The sequence below is a fragment of the Ochotona princeps genome, chromosome 4, assembly GCF_030435755.1.
Source record: "Ochotona princeps isolate mOchPri1 chromosome 4, mOchPri1.hap1, whole genome shotgun sequence".
NCBI lineage: Eukaryota > Metazoa > Chordata > Mammalia > Lagomorpha > Ochotonidae > Ochotona > Ochotona princeps.
In genome coordinates, this window is record NC_080835.1 from 80,181,941 (window position 1) to 80,205,147 (window position 23,207).

The window sequence follows — 23,207 nt, forward strand, 5'->3', positions numbered from 1 at the left end:
GTATTTTCAGCAGACCTTCTAGTGATGGTCACTGAGAAACTGATTCATTGAATCTAGCAATGTGCAGGGCGGAACGGAAACAGACTAACAGGAAGGAAAACTAGACCAGCACAAATCACCGATAAACACTCCGCTTTCATCCTTTCCTTGTTTCAGGAAAAAAAAATTGTGGCATTCCTATTTTATGCATGAATAATGTTTAAGAATGTCTTCGTGTTTTCAAGGGACACTTACAAAGCAAAAAAGATACTTCTCTAGAACATAAATCTATTTGCTTAAGAATACCACTATGCTGGCAGCACAGTTTTCAATCATTATGCCAAGCATAAACCAACAGATTGTTTGAAGAAACAGAAAGTATATCCAGACTGTCTGTCACCTATATTCTAACAGCTAGCAGGCAAGCTAAAAGAACAAAGGTAACTGAAAACAGAAACAGCCTGATGAACTATTACCTGCATAAGAAAGGTAAAATTCTTGTCCCTACAGCAAAACACTCAAAAAACAAAAACCCACAAATATTAATAATAAAACTTCATTTATTAAAAGTAAAGTCGGGCCCGGCGGCGTGGCCTAGCGGCTAAGGTCCTCGCCTTGAACGCCCCAGGATCCCATATGGGCGCCGGTTCTAATCCTGGCAGCTCCACTTCCCATCCAGCTCCCTGCTTGTGGCCTGGGAAAGCAGTTGAAGATGGCCCATTGCATTGGGACCCAGCACCCGTGTGGGAGACCTGGAAGAGGTTCCAGGTTCCCGGCTTCGGATCGGCGCGCACCGGCAGTTGCGGCTCACTTGGGGAGTGAAACATCGGATGGAAGATCTTCCTCTCTGTCTCTCCTCCTCTCTGTATATCCGGCTTTCCAATAATAATAAAATCGTTACAAAAAAAAGAAAAGTAAAGTCATGTTTGTAATCATAATGTAAGGATTACAGTTTCTGATTTTATTTCATTTTGCTTTGGTTCTTTTTAAAGACTTACGCACTTCTATTGGAAAGGCAGATTTACAGAGAGAAACAGAGACAGAAAGATCTTCCATCTGCTAGTTCACCACCCAAGAGGCTGCAGTGGCTAGAGTTGAGCCAATACAAAGCCAAGAGCTTCTTGCTGTCTCCCATGTTGGCACAGGGTCAAAAGGCTTCAGCCCATCATCCACTGCTTCCCCAGACCATAAGCAGGGAATCGGATGGGGAGTGGAGAAGCTGGGACACAAACCAGTGTCCATATGGAATCCCGACACTTGAAGGGGGAGGATCAGTTAATTAAGCCATCACACCAGGGCTGATTTAATTTTATTTTGATGCCATCATGCAAAAACTGTCAGTAAAGGTCATAGAGAGATTCATTTAAAGCAAATGAGCCCTTGGTGCAAACATGAATTATATCATCTACCATCTTGTTGCTTAACAACACCCCACACTGGATGCAGGCATTGTAATAACATCCGCAAACTGAGTCCACTTGCCCGACACACAGAAAGCCCATCACTGATACTGGGGAGGTGCAAAACAAGAGGAATTTACAGCAAAATAAAGAGCAAGAAGCTGGGCAGCTACTGTTTAATTCCCTGGCTCCCAGAGGAGTCAGGAGTGAAAGTTCTCACAGAAAAAAACTGGAGCCAAGAAGTACATAAATCCAAGGTTCCTGATTGGTCAGTGATGCTGTACTGTTGGGGGATTTTATGATGGTCAGGTGGGCTCCAGGCCCTTTGGATGTGACACGAGTGTAATTACATTTTCCCTAGGACTTCCCACAGAAGAAGACCTCCAGATAATACGGGCCATTAATGTTCTGACCCACTGGAGAAACAAATGACTTCTGGAATCCAGTGACTGAAGTCTGTGAAGTCAGCTGGATCATTCTCTCCAGTCAGTGAATTTCTTTTAATACAAGACAGGCAAGGACACCACGTGCTAAGGGAGATATACAGGAGGCTAGGTTCTACTTTTACATTACAGGGGTTTGGTCTCAATGGGATGTTACAAAGGATCAAAAATCAATAAGTATTAACCAATCTCAAAAAGATTCATCATTGTACAGTCAATGCACTCACCAAGAAGCCACAGAGTTACATTCTGTGCTGCTGCTGTAGTCTTAGGCAGCTAGTTCAGAGTTATGAGCTTTAAAGCCACACCTCCCCCGCCCTAAAAGGTCCTTTCTGCCCACCTGTGATATTCAGCGATCACCACCTAGTATTGTGTTGTTGCATAACCGCTCCCCTCACAAGACCCCATAAAGGTCCAAGATAAGGAGTTCTCTCTTGGTCCCATGCTTCTATCACTGTTGCACTCCGATTCTTGGCCTCCCGAGTAACTGCTTGTCTCTGGTTTCTGTGGACAGACTGCTAGGTCAGGTAGCCCTTAAACATGACCCCTGTATTTCTGTATTCCTCAACTTCTATTCACTGCTTAGGCAAGTCAATGAAGACACAAATGCTAAGAAACTTGATATTCTAAATTTGTGCACTTTTTTGTTTAAGATTTATTTTATTTTATTACAAAGTCAGATATAGAGAGGAGGAGGGACAGAGAGGAAGATCCTCCGTCCCATGATTCACTCCCCAAGTGACCGCAACGGCCAGTGCTGTGCCGATCCGATGCCAGGAACCTGGAACCTCTTCCAGGTCTCCCACGTCACTGCAGGGTCCCAAGGCTTTGGGCTGTGCTTGATTGCTTTCCCAGGCCACAAGCAAGAAGCTGGATGGGAAGTGAAGCTGCCGGGATTAGAACCGGCGCCCATATGGGATCCTGGGGCTTTCAAGGTGAGGACCTTAGCTGCTAGGCCACGCCGCCGGGCCCTAAATTTGTGTACTTTTAAGAGTTCCAGGAGAGGAGAGATCCAGCAGTAATGGAATATAGACAGAGAAGCCAGAAAAAGGTGAATGTTTGCAGCTTTGTGTGTCCAACTAATTCACTACATGTCTCTTAGGGTAATTTGCATTGTTGGGGAAGCTGAGATATCAGTCATCCGCTTAATAGGTTTCACGTTAATGACCATTTTTGATTTAAACTGGATTGCTACATGGATTGCTACATTTGCTAACTTCTAATGGGCACTGCCATCACCCAGCTTAATTAATAAAGATTCTGAGTACCTGAACATGATGACCAGCTTGAGCCCCAAACTCCAGCTTCCTGCTAATGCAGACCCCAGGAGATAACGGAGATGGGTTGGTTCCCTGTCACCAACAGGGGGGCCCTGTGTAGCATTCCCAGATCTGAGCCTTGGTGGCTGCAGACCTCTGAAAAGTGAAATCATGGACAGGAACACTGCCTTTCAATTATTTAAAAAAATGTTTTGTTTTTTTTTTTTTTAACTTCGTTAAGACGGCTTGAGAAGAGTCCGGCACTGTGGCCTAGTGGCTAGTCCTCGCCTTGAACACGCCACGATCCCATATGGGTGCCAGTTCTAATCCTGGAAGCCCCGCTTCTCATCGAGCTCCCTGCTTGTGGCCTGGGAAAGCAGTCTAGGATGGCCCAAAGCATGGGAGCCCCAGAACAGCTCCTGGCTCCTGGCTTCAGATCGGCACAGCACCAGTCACTTGGGGAGTGAATCATCGGATGGTAGGTATTTCCCTCTGTCTCTTGTCCTCTCTACACATAATCTGACTTTGCAATAAAAATAAATAAATCTTTAAAGAAAAAAAGACAGCTTGAGAAATACTGCCCTAAAAATATCTAAAAATTAAATAATCGGGCCCGGCGGCGTGGCCTAGCGGCTAAGGTCCTCGCCTTGAACGCCCCAGGATCCCAGATGGGCGCCGGTTCTAATCCCGGCAGCTCCACTTCCCATCCAGCTCCCTGCTTGTGGCCTGGGAAAGCAGTTGAGGACGGCCCAATGCATTGGGACCCTGCACCCGCGTGGGAGACCTGGAGGAGGTTCCTGGTTCCTGGCATCGGATCAGAGCAGCACCGGCCCGTTGCGGCTCACTTGGGGAGTGAATCATGGGACGGAGGATCTTCCTCTCTGTCTCTCCTCCTCTCTGTATATCCGGCTTTCCAATAATAATAAAATCTTTAAAAAAAATTAAATAATCATGAAATCTGTATACTCAGGATATATATATATATATATATATATATATATATATATATATATATATATATATGCCTATACATACATTTATATACACATAGGTCTACACTTCACTGTCACTAAAACAGGCCTTTCTTACTATACATACATACTGGTTCCCACTTAAAAGTTGTCAAGTGCCAATGTTCTAACTTGCTAATACCAGTTCTGAAGAAGATCTAAATTATCTTCACATCTCCCCTAAAATGCCTAGCTTTAAGTATCCAATTAACCAACTGGCAGGTGACATACATGCACTTTGGCCAGCAAAGCTACAGTGCTGTAGAACAAATTTTGTTCCTAGAATATTTAAATAAAAGCAACTAAGCACATAAAATTGAAATTGCATGTGAAAAAACTTACATTTTATGGGAGGGTTTGGGGAGGGGTGGGGAGAACCCAAGTACCTATGAAACTGTGTCACATAATACAATGTAATTAATGAATTAAAAATTATAACTAAAAAAAAAGGAAAAAAAAAAGAAAAAAAAAAGAAAAAACTTACATTTTAACAGCAGAATTAAACACAGGAGCCAACAAGAAAAAGGCACCAATAATTATGACCCACTGTACGTGAACAACTCTTAACATTTGAGATCACCTCACCACTGCTCATGTCACTGATGGAGCCAGGACCTAAGCCACAGCCCTGGGCCTCCGGGGAAGTCAACAGAGACAACCCACTCAGGGACTCTGCTGCATTTCAAAGGACAAGTCTAACCGCAACCTACACTGTGGCCCAGCCCATCTGGGCACTCCTTTCTGCCCAAACAGCCCATAAAGAGGAAAATCCCACTAAATTGTGAAATGCTACTTTCAGTTTTGCCCACTCCCCCACCCCTTAGAATACCTGGTCCACTGTCATCTGTCTGAGGCAGCTGGTCACCTCTAAGGAATTTGCTTCTCTGATAAGAAATCTGATTTGGCTGTGAATTTCTATCCATTCTTCTTCTCTGTTCTGAGTCATTCCTGCATCTCTTTCCTAAAACTCAGAATATCAAAAATTCACAGACTTTTTCTGTTTTTGTTTTTAACAGAGCTTTTCCTTTGTTTTAACACAACTGAATACTATATAATGTCCTTGGACAAAAAAGTCATGGTAACTTCACTAAGTATTGAAGAAAACAGAAATTAAGAGATTCACCTGGACATATTATCAAATATCAAGAAACAAAGAAAAAAACCAGCAAAGTTAATTATCAGAATACAGGAGGTCCATGGACTGAAGAAACAGAATATCTTCAAGGCAATCAAGACTAGCACAGAATCTTTAAAGACAAATAAAAATGTGAAATGCTGGAATGAGGAAAAAAGTTAATGTTGACTGTTAATAAGTTGTCCTGGCTGCTAATCATCAAAACAGCTCTGCCCAAAAGACAGGTTACTGGCCCCATTTTACAGAACAGACACCAACACTCATATCAGACAGCAGATCAGAAATAATTCCCACTCTAAGCATTCTTGTTGCCATGGTTTTGCTTATTCTTTAGTCTTTGCTTACAATGGTTTTTCTTTTTGCTATTAATTACCATATCCAATATTACCACACATCTTCATTCAGAGTATATTCTCTACTAGGATATCTGTACTACAGCTTTAAAATTAAGGTTAAATGAATAAATACACAGAAAGTCAGGATTCTGTACTAGCATTGTTGGATTATTAACCTTAGATTAATGTTGGTTTATTGCTTGGAAAAGTCCCTAGGCATTGAGTACACGCCTTTGCACCTACTGGATTCCATGACCACTGCTGGAAAGGAAAATAAAGTGCCAAGGAAGGGAGAGGCAAAGTGAAGACACAAGAAGCACCAAAAAACACAGGCTTCCCATGAATCAGAATCTGAATTTGTAATGCTATTATAAGAGTATAATTACCAAATAAGCTTTTCAGTTAGCTATAATGTGCTGTAATACAAGCAGTGAGTGCTTATAACACATGTATCAATACAAATGATAATGTCAGTTTCTGTGTGAACAGGCTCTAAAATCAATGAATAACCTTTTTTACTTATTCACTTGAAAAAAGTAACAGACAGTGAGAAAGAGACCTTACAACCTTTAGTTCACTTTCCAGATGGCCTCAATAGACAGGTCTGGGCTGAGCTAAAGCCAGGAACTAGGAACTCCATGCAGGTCTATCATCTTGGTGCCAAGTACTTGGCCCATCCTCCACTGCCCTGCCCCGTGCATCAGAGTGGAAGCTGTGTAGCTAATATTTGAATTGGTACTGCAATGTGGAGCAGAGCTGGCATCAAAAGCAGCAACTTACCTGTTCTACCACACTGGCAGACCCCATTCAAATCCTAACTACAGCTATGTTTAGCGTTCAGACAGCTTTAAAAGGGCAACTGGTGAACAAAAAACTGAATCCATTAAGTCTCATTTCCAACTAATTATAAAGTGTAGAATATAAAAAACAGTATATGCTTAGAAGTTTCCTTCTATATTTAAGAAAACAGATGCTTTATTTTTTAAATTTAATTATTATAATTATACATTCATGCTTACTGACACTATTTCCCTGAAGGTCAATTTTCTAAGCATTCAATAGCCATCAAAACAAACCAAAATAAATCTCAACTCTGTGGTGGGAAATGAACCACTCTGCTACAGCACTAAGACAGGACGGCTCCAGCTGTGCCTCCCCTGCGCCTCTCTCACTGCTCTATCACACAGGACACCCTATTCACTGCCAAGAAAATCTGACTGACAAGGTCAATGCAGTGAAGGGCAAACAGAAGAAAGGAATGTGACAAGGCAGCCTACTAGCTGGCACGGCTCGCACATGTCACTTTCCATTCACACCTAAATCTAAAGACAAATCTATTCTTACTGCATTCCAAGTGTGTACACATGAGAGGTAACCCAAAATTATTTATAGTTTGTCATGTGAAAAATAAAATAAATATTTATAAGGAAAGTGTTTAGAATATGATAAATACCAAATCATCAAATATTGTGATGACACAGATGATATAACTACTGGATGATTTCCATGTAATCCGCAGTACAATGTTCTTCCTGGCTCCAAGCACTGATTTAGTTCCACAAACCTCCGTTTTAAAGTGATGAGAAGGGAAAAAAATCATCAAGATAAAAGGGACAGGCTAAGAAACGGAACTAGTGCTCTTTCACATCTCCTACGGCATCTGAAAACAGCTTTTCAAAAGGAGCAACAAAAGAACTGAACAAAGGAAGTAATGTCTGAAAAAAACACTTAGATGTGTAAATGACAGTACTATGTTCAATTCTGTGCGTGGTTTCTCTTTATCAGGAATGTTCTTAACAATAAGGAATAGAGGAAAGAAGTCTCCAGTGAGTAATACCTGCAAGATAACACCAAAAACTGAAAAGCAAGCACAAAGGCTAAACTGGAAAGCCGACAACAGCATGAATTTAGTCAAAACCAACTACCCCAATGGCTTAGGGCCCCAGCTGCTCCACTCCCACTCTAGCTTACTACTACTGGCTCAAGTATTTGGGTCACTGCCATCCACACAGGTGACCCCAATGAAGCTCCTGGCTTGGGCTTGTCTCAGCCACAGCAGTTGCAGCCATCTTATGAGTGAATAAGATGATGGAAGACTTCTCCATGTCTCTCCTCTACTCTCTCTGTAACTCAAACTTTCAAATAAGGTAATTAAAAATAATAATAAATAATTAAATGTCTGGACAAATAGATGTTGACAGGTGAAGTTCAAAAGACTTCTGAGGCAACAGGAATAAAAAGTGATTACTTTTTCTATTTCTATTTAGTTGAATAAATACTAACTTCACTATTTTGCTTGTGTATTACAATGTACAGCAAGAAACAGATCAGCATTTGATCAGCACCTCAAAATTCTATCAACTACCTAAAATGTTTCTTGTATAGGAAAAATACACCATAATATTTCAAATTTATTACAATAAAAAAGAAAGCATCAAACAGATATTTTCAAGAAAGAATCTGGTATATTATGATGCAAGCACAAGCCTAAAACAGAATTTCACATTACCATTAGAAAATATCACTCACTTTTTTTTTTACCAAGATTAAAAAGTCAAGCCAACATACTATAGTCAACTAAGCTATCTATGTTCACATTTATATGAAATCCAACAACACTGTTTGAATTATTTTAAGCCCATCAAGCTTTTCATTGGAAACTTACTTATGGTCCAGCTCTGGGTAAAGAAATGAATGTAAATTGCGATAACCATTGTAGCACACCAGGTAAAGTTTGCCACCTGAAATGCCAGCATCCTAAATGGGTACCAACTGATGTCCCAGCTGCTCCATTTTCAACTCAACTCCCTTCCAATGTCCTGGGAAAAGCACTGAAGTACAACTCAAGTGCTTCAGCCCTTGCCATCCACATAGGAGAACTGGAGGAAGCTCCTGACTTCTGCCTTCAGCCTGGCCCAGTCCCACCCATCCCACCATACTGGGAGTGAATCAGTAGATAAAAGACTTCTTTTTCTCCATTTCTCCACCCTCTCTGTAACTGACATTAGAAATAAATAAATCTTTAAAAAAAGGTAAAAATCTATTTAAATAATCACTGCTGTTCTTTAAGTAACCAGAAAGCAGTATTCTAAGAATTACAACAAAAAATCTTTAAGTCATAAACCATGGGAACATCATTATCATCCACATTATAATCATGACTCTTGCTACCTTTAAAACACAGCATCAAAAAAATTCAATTAATAAGAGTAAAGTTGCTAACCTCTAAGAGTCTCCAAAGTATGAAAAGAAATGAAATGCAGCAAGTGCCATGCATGATAGGCTAAGCTTTCTGCCATTCGGGTGTGGGCTCAAGTCCTGGCTGCTTTATTCCGAACCAACTCCCTGCATATGGCTTGGGAGAGCACCAAAGGATGGCTCAAGATCTTAGGTCCCTGTATCCCTGCAGGAATCTCTGAGGAGCCAACTGGCCTCAAACTGACTCAGCTCTGGCCATTTCAACCATTTGGAAAGTGAACCAGTGGATAAAAGGTATCTTTCTGGGTCTCTCCTCTGCGTAACTCTGCCTTTCAAATAAGAATACAACATATCTTTTTCAAAAGTAATAAAATAACAAAAAATGAAAAGAAATGAGAATTCTTTGGCACTTATTCTATATTTAAATATGGAGGGAGAAGAGTGTGCTACAAAGAAAATCTGTCCAAATTTCCTTACCTCTTACTTAAGTTCCCAAAAGGCAACAATCAGCAAACTGTAAAAAGACATAAGAGAAGATCTTACACCTGGAGTCAACTTACCTCTAATTCATTCTTCTCTTTAAGATCCAACCCAAACACATTGTGTCGCTTCACCTTCAAGAAATCCCCATCAGGTCCATCTTCTTCCTCCTCATCTCTGTCCAGGAACTGCAGAGGAACTTCCCTCTGCTTCTGTGCCTCAGCAGTACCAGAGGCAGGTTGAATTTGAGACTCTTTTGTTTTTCCCAGTTTTTCTTCCACTTCTTCTTCATCTTCTTGTTCTTCATCACTGGTACCATTAGACAGTCCATCCTCTGTCTGGTCTAGGCTCTTCCCACCATTCTGGAGAATGGACATTTTCTCGCTGAAATAGGTTCTGAATTCTTCTACTTCATCATTGGTGAGGGAGGGAACCGCTGGCTCACCTGCTTTACTGGCCTTGTTCATTACCAATTCTTTGCTGCACTGTTTCTGCATTTTCTGAAGAAACCTTACACGTGGTGCCACAGCAAGACCAAGAGATCTTAAATTCATAAAAAAATAAAAATGTTTTTTCAATAAACTGATAGTAGGGTGGGTATTACAGGACATTTCCTCAAGGGTAGAGATCCATTTCTAGATCTTTTTAAACGAAAACACTCCTCTGAGATACAGAGCAATACCAACGCAAGGCAAAATACATTGGATATCTCTCAGAAAACAATTCAGGCACACAGATAAAAAGCACTAGACCAGAAACAAGATTACAGTTCTAATTCTAGACCCGCCAATCTCCAATTCCTCTGTCAGCCTCACCTTCCACATAATATGAGATAATAACACATTTCAGGCCTATCTCAGAGTTGTTGTAAAGACCCAATTAACTTCCATTTGCAGCAGCATTTTGTATATACTAAAAAAGACAAGGCCAGGAAAGGAAAAAACAGTTCTGTGCTGAGATGATCGGAAGTATCATCCTCCCTCCACTCTTCTGAATCAAAGCAGGGCACAATTACTGCCACAAGAATGATTTTTGTTTCCAGAGGCAGAGAAATAGAATATTCCCAGCCAATGGTTCACTCCTCAAATGGCTTCAATATCTGAAGCCAGGCTGGGCCAGAGTTGGAAGCCTGGAACTCAGTCTAGATTCCCACCTGGGTAACAGGAACCCAATGTTTCACTATCACTTCTTCATTGCAAATAGATAAAATTTAGTGGAATGTGTTACAAAAAATGTCCCTTAAATATGGCCATGGAGCAGGAAAGTCCTGCACGTTTCCTATTTGCTAACATTCCAACTAAATTAACCATAAAATTAAGCTAAAACTTCACAATGAGCACAGAAATCAGTTAACAACCTTAACCATGGACTATATTCAGAAATGGTGAAACACAGATGCTGCCAAATACACAGAGAAGCAAATAAAAACTTTTTTTATCCATGGCAGACACAGTTTTCCATTTATTTCTTCATGGAAAGTCAGTGCCTTACACTGCTATCCAGCAATTTAAACGGTTCTAAAATGTTACACCTGACAAATTGCCTGTTACATTAAACTTACAATCTAACAGAAAGAACAGAAAATAATTGCTCACTCAGATATAAGTTTTTGTTAGCCTCAAATGGAAAGGTACTTAAATGCCAGGAGAACAGGCCAAAACAGTGAGACTTCGCCTTATAAATACGTGTTATCACAGCCTGGGGCAAGAACAATTCAAAGTATGATTAATCTCTAGGGTGCCTCCTACAATTTTGTCAATGCTTTTGTCACAGTTAGGACTATATCAAATTATACATAGTCATTTATAGGACAGGTTAAAAAGGAAAACAAAAGAAAACTCCTTCAAATATTGCACCAAAACAAACTCAATCATTCCATTTCGTATAATAGCAACCTCAGTAATACACAGGGATATCCTGCCGCAGTAACTGAGTACTTACAAGAAACAAATGTTCATTGCCAGTGCTGGTGGCTTAGTAGGCTAAGCCTCTCCGTGGCACCAGCATCCCATAGGAATGCCATGCCAAGTCCTGGCTCCTCCACTTCTAATTCAGCTCCCAGTTTATTGCCTGGGAAGGCAGTGGAGGGCTCAAGTCCTTGGACCCTGCAATCTTGTAGAAAACCCAAGGAAGTTCCAGGCATTTGCCTTTGGATCAGTTCAGTTCTAGCAATTGCAGCCATGTGAGGAGTGAACCACTGAATGGAAATCTGTATGTGTCTATTCTCTTGGCAGCTCTGCCTTTCAAACAAGTATAAATCTTAAAAAAAAAAAAAAAAAGGAAAGAAAGAATAAAAGAAGAAATCAAGATGGTACTACCATTGTGACAGCAAGTAAAGCCATTATCTGAAACACTGGCATCCCACACTGGCACCATTTCCTGTCCCCACTGCTGTTTTCAATTCAGTTCCTTACTCAAGATCTGGGAAAAGTAGCTGAAGATGACCCCAGTGTCTGAACACTTGACACCTACATGGGACACCCCGATAAAGCTCCCGCCATTCCTTAGCCCAGGGATGGCTGTTGCAGCCATCTGCGGAGTCAATCAGCAGATTAAAGATCTTTTTCTCTCAGATTCTCCTGGTTTTGGATTGGCTCAACTCTCGCCATTGCAGCCACTTGGGGTATGAATCAGCACACGCAAGATCTTTCTGTCTTTCCTTCTCTCTGTAAATCAGCCCTTCCAATAAAAATAAACAAACATTTAAAAATATTTTTTCAAAGAACCTTGTTCTTGATATCTATGATCCTGACTTTCTAAACTGACTCTCTAAAACATGTATACTCACAAATAAGAGACTTTCTGTTAAACAAGAAATAAATATGTAGATAATATTCAATATAGTTGATTCAATTTTTTCTGTAGCTCTTTAACCAACAAGTTCTTCTAAGGTTGAAGCAAGTGAATGAAAAATAGGATTCTCAGAGAACCAATCGTGGTGCAAATTCCTCATTAACCTTGAAAATTTATTACTGTAACAATGTCATGAATACTCACAAGGCATATTCAGGAATAGGTAGCTTGCTTACATCAAATACTTCTTTATCTTTCATGAGATATACTGAACGTATATAGGAGACAAAACACTGTAAAATAAGAGTTTGATACACAGAAATGAAAAATTTAGACAAAATAAAACAAAATTAACCAATGAGAATTTCCACAATAATGAAAAAACAAACGAAAAATAACATCTGAATTGCACGCATAAAGAAAAATAACCTACATTTTAAAACTGTAAAATAAAAAATGACTTTGAACTTTGTTTTGTGAAGCAATTTACAGAACACCATCTTTCACTTACAAAAAATTACAGCTGTGCAAACAAAAACTGTGGAACACAGATCTGTGATACTTTGAGCTCCAAGCAAACTTGTTACTCTAAATATTCATTTCCTCATCTATTAAAAAGACAAAATAATAGTGCCTTTTACTTAGATCATTTTGAGAATACAATGAGAAAATGCATGTAGAACACTCAGTACATTATCTGGAATGCACTGCCAATAAATGCTGGACACTGAGAATTATTATTCTGTCAAAGGGTAAGTTTTCAACAAAACAAAACTTCACTCTATCAGCTAAACACAGCTTAAAATCATGACAAAAAGTTTGTTGCTAAAGCTTTTCCTTTTGTTACAATTTCACGGAATTCAATATCAGCCTGAAGTTTTTTTATTCTGTTTAACAAAGAAAGCATTAAGGCTATCTTTACCCCAAAGTTACACAAGCCAAAAATAAACGTATTCTGGTCCTTTCTCAGTTTGCAAGAGAAACAGCTAACAAAACATATCTAAGTATCTCTCACTTTTAAGTTCTTTTATAAAGTCTAATAATTTCTGTTTTCACATTTCTATGTTTCCTACATTGCACATCGTCTTTAGCTTGACACTAATCCTTCCTACCCAACTAACCTCCAAACCATTTTCTACCTCTACAGGCATGAAAAACAACGACTGGCATCAGTTCAAGGATAATTTTTCCCTGTAACTGTCCACAAGAAATCACCCCAGTTGGTTATTATTTCTGCTCTATCTCGATTATAATCAAAACCTGGAAAATCACTTCCACGACACTAGATAGCTTGCTGCTGCTGGCAACATTGAGTCATTCTGCCAAACCATGCGTGACACCCAATAAATCACATCATTTATTTCAGCGTGCTATTCTGTAATTTTGTCCTGGAAGGTTCATTTGTTGTATGCACACACCAGTAAAACAACATCCTTCCAATGTTTCATGTTTCCTGATTGATAACTCAATGACCTCCTAAGGAACCAGTAAGTCAAACATACAAGAAAATGCACAAAAATTTTAAAGTATTTTCAAAAGTTTCTAAGGATTTAACTCCTAGTTTCAAGGATATTTGCTAGGCAAAACATGTACACAAATGTTGGCATGCCCAAAAATTCTAGCAAATCATTAATTCGTTCAAAGATCTTTTCCATTGGACTTTAAGGGGAGTTAATAAAATCCAACCTTCACACATAATATGATTTTCTTATTCTGCCATTTACTTTTCCTGAAGTAGAACAGTTCTATGAACCTCTAATATGGATCTGAATATCAGATCTGCCGTTCAAAAGCTATGAACACCTAGATAATTTTTAATTTCTGAAACTACCATTTCCTTGCTTTCAAAATCTAGAACACTGTTGGAAATATGAAATTAGAAGTCATGGCATGTTTGAATACCTGACACACAGTAAGCACTCAAATTTCAGACCAGGTCATTCCTGCTAAGCGTAACAATGCTAATTTAAGGGAAAAAAATTTTTTTTAATGTAAACCCTATTCTTCAGAGAAAACTGACTTGTTTGTTTAGACTCCCTAGTTCAAAGCCATAATATAGGAGTAAGCATTTAGCACAGCAATTATGACACTGCACAGGACGCCCACATCCCAAATCAGGAGTGCCTATGAACTCAAGAGTCCCAGCTCCATTTAAAAGTCTCACTTCCTGATAATGTGCGCAGTGGCAGACAGCTTAAGGAGTTGGATCCTTCTGTCTCAAAGTAGCAGAACACAACAAAATTCACCTATATTACACATTTTATTCCCATGAATATCTAATTTACTAACAACTTACCCTTTGAGCTCTTTCTTTCAAATCTTGATCTTGGGCTAAAAATGATTCCAATTTTTTCTGGATATCCATAAGTTTTTCTGGATTGATTCTTTGCAACAAAAAGATAAAGGTTAAACTAACATATCACAATTTTGCAAACTGGTAATACTACACAGTATTTTCACATTTTCTTCTGTATTTTTTAAATGTATAACTAATTCTCATTAGTCAACTGTGTCAGATCAAAATTAAATATGATTCTCTTGCATATCATAAGCAATGTTTCCTCCAAACATGCTCAATGAAAGGAGGACATTTAGATGAAAACCACTAGCACTGGTTACTTTTTAACACTATGAAAGTAGAAAGAAACCTCTTGGTGGTACATAGACTAATGAAATGCAATGAACAAAATCTACTGTCACTTTCATAAATGTTTGTTTTTACTCAAGTAGCATAAAATTAAGTTCAAATAGTAGCCAAGTAAGTATTAGCTCCCCTATTAAGCAGCTAGGCAAAACCCAACAGATGTTACTTAAGCTTACTTAACAGTTGTACATAACAGTAAATAAGATGTTACTTAACAGTTGTTCCTAAAACTCTGCCCAGATGAGCACTGATAACAGTTCAAACTCTGCTTGGGATGCCCACAGAGTTCAAGCTTTGACTCCACTCCCAATTTTAGCTGCTAATGCACAACCTGGGAGGCAACAAATGACGGTTTTAGTATTAGGTCCGTGCAACCTTACAGGACAGACAAATTGAGTTTCTAGCTCCCTACTTCAGCATGGCATGTGGGCACCTGAGAAGTAGACCCATGATTGAAAAGTCCCAGGGCCCGGCAGCGTGGCCTAGCAGCTAAAGTCCTCGCCTTGAACGCCCCGGGATCCCATATGGGCGCCAATTCTAATCCCGGCAGCTCCACTTCCCATCCAGCTCCCTGCTTGTGGCCTGGGAAAGCAGTCAAGGACGGCCTAAAGCTTTGGGACCCTGCGCCTGCATGGGCATCGGATTGGCGCCCACCGGCCCATTGCGGCTCACTTGGGGAGTGAAACATCGGATGGAAGATCTTTCTCTCTGTCTCTCCTCCTCTCTGTATATCCGGCTTTCCAATAATAATAAATCTTTAAAAAAAAAAAAAAAGTCCCAGTCTGTCTCTCTCCTTTTTTCTCTCTCTTCTTGCCTTTCAAATTTAAAAATAGCACTCTGTTTTTTTTTAAGATTCAAAACAAAACAGAGTCAAGAAAAAGTCTCTGCTGAAGTTGGCTGTGGGAAAGGGTAAAATTCTTGCAAGGGTTTATGCTTTACACAAGGCTCCCCCTACTTCAGATCGAACCAATGTATTCCCACAATAGCAATATGGTTAAAGGTCATGAGTTTGTTTTTATCCTTTTTATTGTAAAAACTTTCAAAATACATGATGGTAGCAAACTTTTACTCAGCTTCAACAATAATCAATCCACAGTCCATTTTGCTCTTAAATCCTTGACCACTCCTCCCTTTTCATAACAGCCTTCCCCGTTATTTTTTAGGCAAATTGAGCCAGCTTGTTTCAATGGGTCAAATACAAGTCATCCTGATGGATTCTAGTGATGTTTAACCTACACATCCTCAGTGACAGGAGGGCACAATCAGCCGACAAGGACAGAAAGCCCTCAAAATAATTACATTTAAGAGGCTTAATTCTTTCACCCTTGAATGTCTCCTACACTTAATAGGTTCTCCTTTTCAACTCATATTTTATCCATTAACAGTCTTCTGGAAAAAAAAAAAACCTCTTTAAATACAGAAGTTTTAACACAAAATAAAACTTCTAATTTCCAGCACCACACGTAAAGGGCTTATACATCACCATTCAATCTTAAGCATGAGTAAAAATCTAAATGCATTGGGGAATGGCTCTATCATAGGCATGAGGACAAAAAACAAACCACAATCCCAAAAACAGAGGACACAGAAAGTGCATGCAAGGAGACGCTGAAGCCAACTCATGAGCAGAATCCAGCAGGGTTATCAGTGCAACCTGAACTATAAATAACTTTCCTGGAATCATTGTATATAGCCAAACCAGAAACAAAGAGTTCACTCATAAGGATGTCCCTGCCATCTTGCAAGGTTTATCTTCAGGAATCTGATTAAGTTCTCACAGAAAGCAACAGTAAAGCCCTTGCAAGTGGGAGGGTGAAAAGAACCTTTCTGAAACAAAGCAGCACAAACTGTTCTCAGCAATTCTCTCCTAACTGCAAGCCCTGTTAGCAGAACCAAATCTACCAGGGAATTATCAGAGTCTAACTGAACTGGGGACACCTAGCTCAAGCCCTTTATAGCAACTGTTTTTATCTGGTTCATCATAGACAGCTTTTAAGAAAAAATTAAAAGGCGCATTAGAACGAAACTAAAAAGGCAATGGATGAGGGCAGAGCAGAGGCTTTCCAGGCTAACCCTCTCTACCTGCAAGCACCAGCATCCGTATGAGCACCATTTCATGTTCTAGCTGTTCTATTTCGAATCCAGCTCTCTGCTTGTGGCCTGGGAAAGCAAAGGAAGTTGGCCTATGTCTTTGGGGCCCACACTATGTGGGAGACCTGGAAGAGGCTCCAGGATCCTGGCTTTGGATTGGCTCAGCTTCAGCCATTGTGGCCACCTGGGAAGTGAACCAGCAGATGGAAGATCCTTCTCTTTGTGTGTTTGTCTTTCTCTTTTTCTGTTGCTCTCACTCTGTAAATTTGCCTTTCCAATATAAATCTTACAGGAAAAAAAAAAAAAAAACAATGGACATACTTGGCAAAACCACTGGAATTATCACATTAAGAATTTAAAACAGCAAAAATTTGTTAAGGGCTTTAATAAATGATATAAACAGCATTCAAGAACAGATATGCAAGGTAAGCAGATATATACAAACAAACCAAGGAACCAAAGGTTAGAATTATACCTGACTTCTCAGATAACATGTAACAAGAAAACACAGAAGGGGTCAGTAGCATGGGGCAGTGTAGGCTACACCTCTGCCTTGGGCCCCTGCACCCACATAGAAAACTAAGAGACTCCTGGTTCCTGATTCACTCAGTTCCAGCCATTGTGGCCCATTGAGGAATAAAGCAACTCTCTTTCTCTTTATCTCTCCTTCTCTAGCCACCTTTCAAGTAAAAATAAAATCTTAAAAGAATAAAGCACAGAATGAGCAGATAAAAAAGCAAAAAAATACATGATCACAGTAACAGTTGTATAAAAAGCATTTTTAAAAAACCAACATCTACTCAATATAATTAAAAAAAACAAACCACCTCAGTAAACTAGTAAAGGGTGAATTTCATGTTGATAAAAGCATCTACAAAAAAACCTAAAGCTGAGCCCGGCAGCGTGGCCTAGCGGCTAAAGTCCTCGCCTTGAACACACCGGGATCCCATATGGGCGCCGGTTCTAATCCTGGCAGCTCCACTTCCCATCCAGCTCCCTGCTTGTGGCCTGGGAAAGCAGTCGAGGACGGCCCAAAGCTTTGGGACCCTGCACCCGTGCGGGAGACCCGGAAGAGGTTCCAGGTTCCCAGCTTCGGATCGGCACAGCACCAGCCATTGTGGTCACTTGGGGAGTGAATCATGGAACGGAAGATATTCCTCTCTGTCTCTCCTCCTCTCTGTATATCTGACTTTATAATAAAAATAAATAAATCTTAAAAAAAAAAACCTAAAGCTAACATCATATTTAAGGGTAATATACTGAACACTTTCCTCCGAAACGGAGAACATGGCAAAGATGTCCCATTCTCATCTCTGCTTTTCAACATTCCAACTGAAGCACTAACTAACATATTAAGACAAGAAAACAAATTCTTTTAGAGATACAATCACTGAGAAAGAAGAAACACAGAACTCTCGGTTTATACAACGCATAATCATCCATTTAGGAAATTCAGAGGCCAGCATTATGACATACTGGATATAGCCACCACCTGCAACACTGGCACCCCATATCCATCCCATCACCATTTTAAGTCGGGTTATTCCACTTTCAATCCAGCTCCTCGTTAACGTGCCTGGGAAAGCAGTGGAAAATGGATATGTTCTCTACTCCCTCCACTCTTTTCGTCATTCTGCCTTTCAAATAAGTGAATATACAAACGCACAGATATATAGATTAAAGCCTGGTCTAGTAAAGATAATGTCAAGAGTATCAGAAGACAGCCAGATTGGAATAAAGTACTTGTAAAAGACAGCTGAGAATGGACTGTAATCTTGAAACTCAACAACACAAACAGCACAGTTAAAACACTTGAAGACTTTAACGGATATCTATCCAAACAAGATATACAGAAGGCAAATGAACTTAAGATTATATGATTATAAAAAAAAGATTATATGATTATAACACATTATCTATCACCAGGGAAATGAAAAGTAAAACAATGACAGCATCTGGTTCATCAAGCAGTTAATAAGCTACTTGAGATATCTACATCCCACGTTGGAATTTCTCAGTGGAAATTCTGATTCCATTTTCAATTCTAGCTTTTTGATAATCAATACCACATACGTGGGTCACTGACTCTCACTTGAGAGACCAAGGTTGAGCTCCATGCTTCTGACTGTGGGCTGCCCAACATCCAGCTGTTCTGCGCACTAGACATACCTCTCTCTAGTTCCTCTCTCTCTCTCTCTCTCTCTCTCTCTCTCTCTCTTTCTCTCATCCTTCCCCCCTCCCTATCAATAAAAAACAAATGCAGGGGTCAGCATTGTGGCGCAATACAGTTAGCCACTACCTGTGACACCAGCATCCCACATGAGAACCAGTTCAACTTTTAGCTGTCTCACTTACGAGCTAGTTCCCTGCTAATGAGCCTGCGAAAGCAGAAGATGGACCAAGTAACTAGGTCCCTGCCACCCATGCTGGAGACCCAGATGAAGCTCCCGGCTCCTACCTTCAGCCTGGCCCAACCCTGGCCAATTGTGGCCACTTGCAGAGGGAACTATCACGTCAAAGATCTCTCCATGACTCACACTTTCACTCTCTCTGGCTCTGCCTTTCAAATAAATAAATAAATCTTATAAACAAAGATAAATAGTAAAACTACACCTATTAGAATCTACAAAATCCAGACCATGAAAACATCAAGTGCTGTCTCAAGTATGCAGAGCAACAGTAACTCTCCTTTATTGCTAGAAAGAATCCAAAATGGTACAGTCAGTTTGGAAGACACTTTCTTACAAAATCAAGTATATTCTTCCCCTATGATCCAACAATCATAAACTTTGGTATTTGCCCAAGGTAGCTGAAAAGAGGTTTACACCACAGCCTCCCCATGATGTTTAGAGCAGCTTTCTTCTTAATTGCCAAAACTTGAAAGCAATCAAGATGAATTTCAGTAAATGAAAGAGAAAACTATTACAACCAGACAATGGAATATTACTCAGCACAAAAAAGAAACAAGCTCTCAAGTTTTCAAAACATATGGAAGAACCTTAAATGTATGCTATCTAGAGAACAAAGTCAATCTCAAAAAGTTCTGATTTCAACCCCATGACATTCCAGTAAAGCAAAATCATAATGAAAGGGATAGAGGGAAAGCACAAGATTCTTACAGCAGTGAAAATTTTCTGACACCGTAACAGTACATACATGTCACAGTGAACCCTCATATCAACTACTTACCTTGGTTGACACTAATGTAATTATTAATTGATTAGGTCAGATTAACCATTCTGAAAATTTTACAACAGTAGTGGAAATTTCATAATCGGAGAATGTGGAGTTAAGAAATGCATACAAAAAGTCTTGCAACTGCTCCCCAATTTCATTGTGAAACTAAATCTGAGTGATCAAGAAGTACTTTTTTTTAAGTCATAAAACACACAGCTGATTAGCAGAAAAACAAAATGGAGTCTAAAGAATTAAAACTGAACTTAGCAATTTTATGCCTTCAACATTTCTAATCACATAAAAACGGGCTCTTACTTGATTTCTTTCACAGGAACTTTCCTCTGCAGAAGCTGCTGCACCATCCCTTTTTCTTCTGATGGGAGCAAAATCAATAAAGCTTCTCCACCCTCTTTGTACCTAAACAAAGAAAAACAAATATGCTTACAGTACAATGAACAGAGAACACAGAAGCAAATTCATCTGCTTAGTAAATAATAAAAACAACAGTTTTTGTTTTCTGTGTCGCAGAATGCTATGGTTCTCGATGCCTTCCAAGAAGGTTCCATTGCTAATATGATTCCTATAGAGTTTTATGCCTTGTCACCAAAGAACTAAACTGTAAGAAACCACTTACAGAGAATTTCTTAAATAGCTCCTTAGATATAAATCAAGGAGAGTTTCTTATTCAACCCAGTAGTGGATGAATTTCATAAAATCAGGTGTTTTGCAAACACTGAAATCTATTCATGAAATCTGCTCATCTTCCTAAGGATTTTCCTATACCTTGGGAATGAAATTGTTCAGAGGTGTCAGAAGAAATGAATTTCTACTTAGCAAAAATATTTTCCTCCAATCCACATAACATCTCTTCCCTCAGCTACAACAATCTTATTTCATGCTGCATCTTCAGCTATTTTACTGACACGGGCCATGAGGCAGCCTGCAGTTATTGAGGCTTCTTGCGCTACTTGCACACAGATTTTTCTGATACCGTAGTGACAGTTATTACATGCAAGCAAGAAAACAAAAAGCATGAAATCTGAAGACAAACTTAAAATAACCACAATAATAAGCTCAAGGCACTCTCCGCAGGATTCATGCTATAATATTTGTGGGGTAAACCTTTTAAATTAATCAAATGAGCTATTTACTAAGAAACTTTGTATCAAGCATACACTGAAAAACTCAAAGAAAATCCCTGTCTTCAGTGATCTGAAACTCCAGTAAACTGGGAAAGACAGACACACACACAAAAGCAAGAGGCTAAAGAGGACAATCACAGACTAACATCAAAACACAGTCACAAGAAACCTTGTGATTGCTACGAAACCAGGCCCAGCATGGCACAGGGAAAGTCAGATGGTCTTGAAGACTGGCAGAAAAGGAAAGAGGGGAAGGTGTCCTGACACAGAACGGCATGAAAAAAAGAAGCAGAAGCCAGAAACTACAAAACTACAAAACTAATTTAGCAAAGAACAAACCAAAAGAGTAGCAACATCAAAGCCAGAGTGCAAAAGTGGACAATAGAAAAATCTTCCAGAAGGGTGCAGGAGAGTCCACCTTGCGTAGGACCCTGCACGCCTCAACAGAGATGAATGCCACTGTGTGCAGGCAGATTTGTCACTGAATGAAGGATAGAAACACTGGTTTGGTTACTGACACTAGTGTTACCCTTGATTGTAAAAACTGAAGGACAATCTTTAAATGTTAACTGTAAGACATAATTTTTATCTATAAGGTGAAATTCCAGGCCAACTTCATTTACATGCCAAAAACCTTACTTTTTAAGATTTATTTTTTTATTGGAAAGGCAAAATTAGAGGGCGCAAGAGAGAGAGACAGAGAGATCTTCCATCCGCTGGTTAACTCACCAAATGGTTGCAACGGCTGGATTGGGCCAGTCCAAACCTAGAAGTCAGGAGCTACCTCTAGGTCTCCCACACAGCAGGAACCCAAAAACTAGAGCCATTCTCAGCTGCTTTCCCAGGTCATAAGATATTTTTGGATCTTAAGTGGAGCAGCTGGGACTCAAACTAGCAACCATATAGAATGCTGGTGATGCAGGTGAGATTCAGCTCGCTATGCTACCACGTCAGTCACACACACAAAAAGTACTGATCCACACATAATTACTAGAAAAGCATAAAAGGAAAAAAATCCAAATGCATTACGCTTTCTTTGGGTTCCCTCACCAAAGCCTTATTAAAGAGCCACTGCACGCCAGGCATTGACACAACAGTAAAACAGACCTGACCCTGGCTATATAACGTTCACAGACACTTAGGAACAGATACTAACACCAGTGAACACATGGCAAACATTAAGTATGAATGACAGAGAGCTGCCGTGAACAGAAATCTACAAGAGAAGACAACTTTCTGACAGAACAAGTGAACTGAGACTTCAAGCAAACCACAAATGCACCTATCATTAGGTGTAAAACCCTGGGTGGGAGAGTCAAGCTTTCCACGAACAGAAGGCAGCCTTTCAGAATTCACTGGACACTTTCATCTCCATGTTTGTTTGCATTTTCTTGTCAACGGGGTAAGAAAAAACACTGAGTATGTAAACAATTTTTAGTATCTATTTCATAACTGAAAAAGTATCAAATACTTTCCTCACTCTATTTTAACACAGAACAAGACTCAATTTTTTACCTTCATTTATTACAAAGAAGTAACAATGCAAAACTTTGTCCTAAACATTATTCAAGTAAGCTACCTCCCCCGCCATGAAGTAAAAACAAACCAACAGAGTGAAACCCTGGGCAAATATGGCATCGCGAGCCTTCCCAACTTCTGAAGCAACAAGACCTCCCACCAAGGAGAGGCGACAGGTAAAGAAGTCAGGAATTAGTCCATAGTGATCACTAAGCAGGACACTGAACAAAATGCCTACAGGCCAGCCAGCTCCTGAGGTGAAGTGAAACAGAAAGGCTTCTAAATAGGAAGGCTTACTCCGTGTGGCCCAAACAGAAATCATGACAAAGGAAGGAGAGCAGTGTCAGAGAGGCTCAACCCTTTAATATTCCATATCCAAACCTGAGACAGCAGAATGGAATAAATCAGCCCAAAAGACTGCAGAGGCAGGAACTGAGGTAAAGAAGGAATCAGTTCAAAGACGCGCTCAATAAGCGCTCTCTGATCTTCCCACTGACTCAGAAGCAAGAATAGGCTAGTACATCCAGCTATCTCATCAAACCATTCATGTATCCAGGAGAACCTGGGAGAAACAGCCACAATTAAAATCACTTTTGAAGGGTC

General features: G+C 39.8%; 1 protein-coding gene across 1 annotated transcript in view; it reads right to left on the reverse strand.

Moving 5' to 3' along the window:
* DDX10 (DEAD-box helicase 10) overlaps nt 1-23,207 on the reverse strand; it is a 199,562-nt gene that overhangs the window by 141,062 nt on the left and 35,293 nt on the right. Inside the window, exons 10-13 of the mRNA XM_004585037.4 lie at nt 20,260-20,361; nt 14,329-14,416; nt 12,237-12,325; nt 9,320-9,782 (exon numbers count right to left, since the gene is read on the reverse strand). Of these exons, the coding sequence (XP_004585094.2) occupies nt 9,320-9,782; nt 12,237-12,325; nt 14,329-14,416; nt 20,260-20,361 (742 nt within the window). The remainder of the gene's footprint in view (nt 1-9,319; nt 9,783-12,236; nt 12,326-14,328; nt 14,417-20,259; nt 20,362-23,207) is intronic.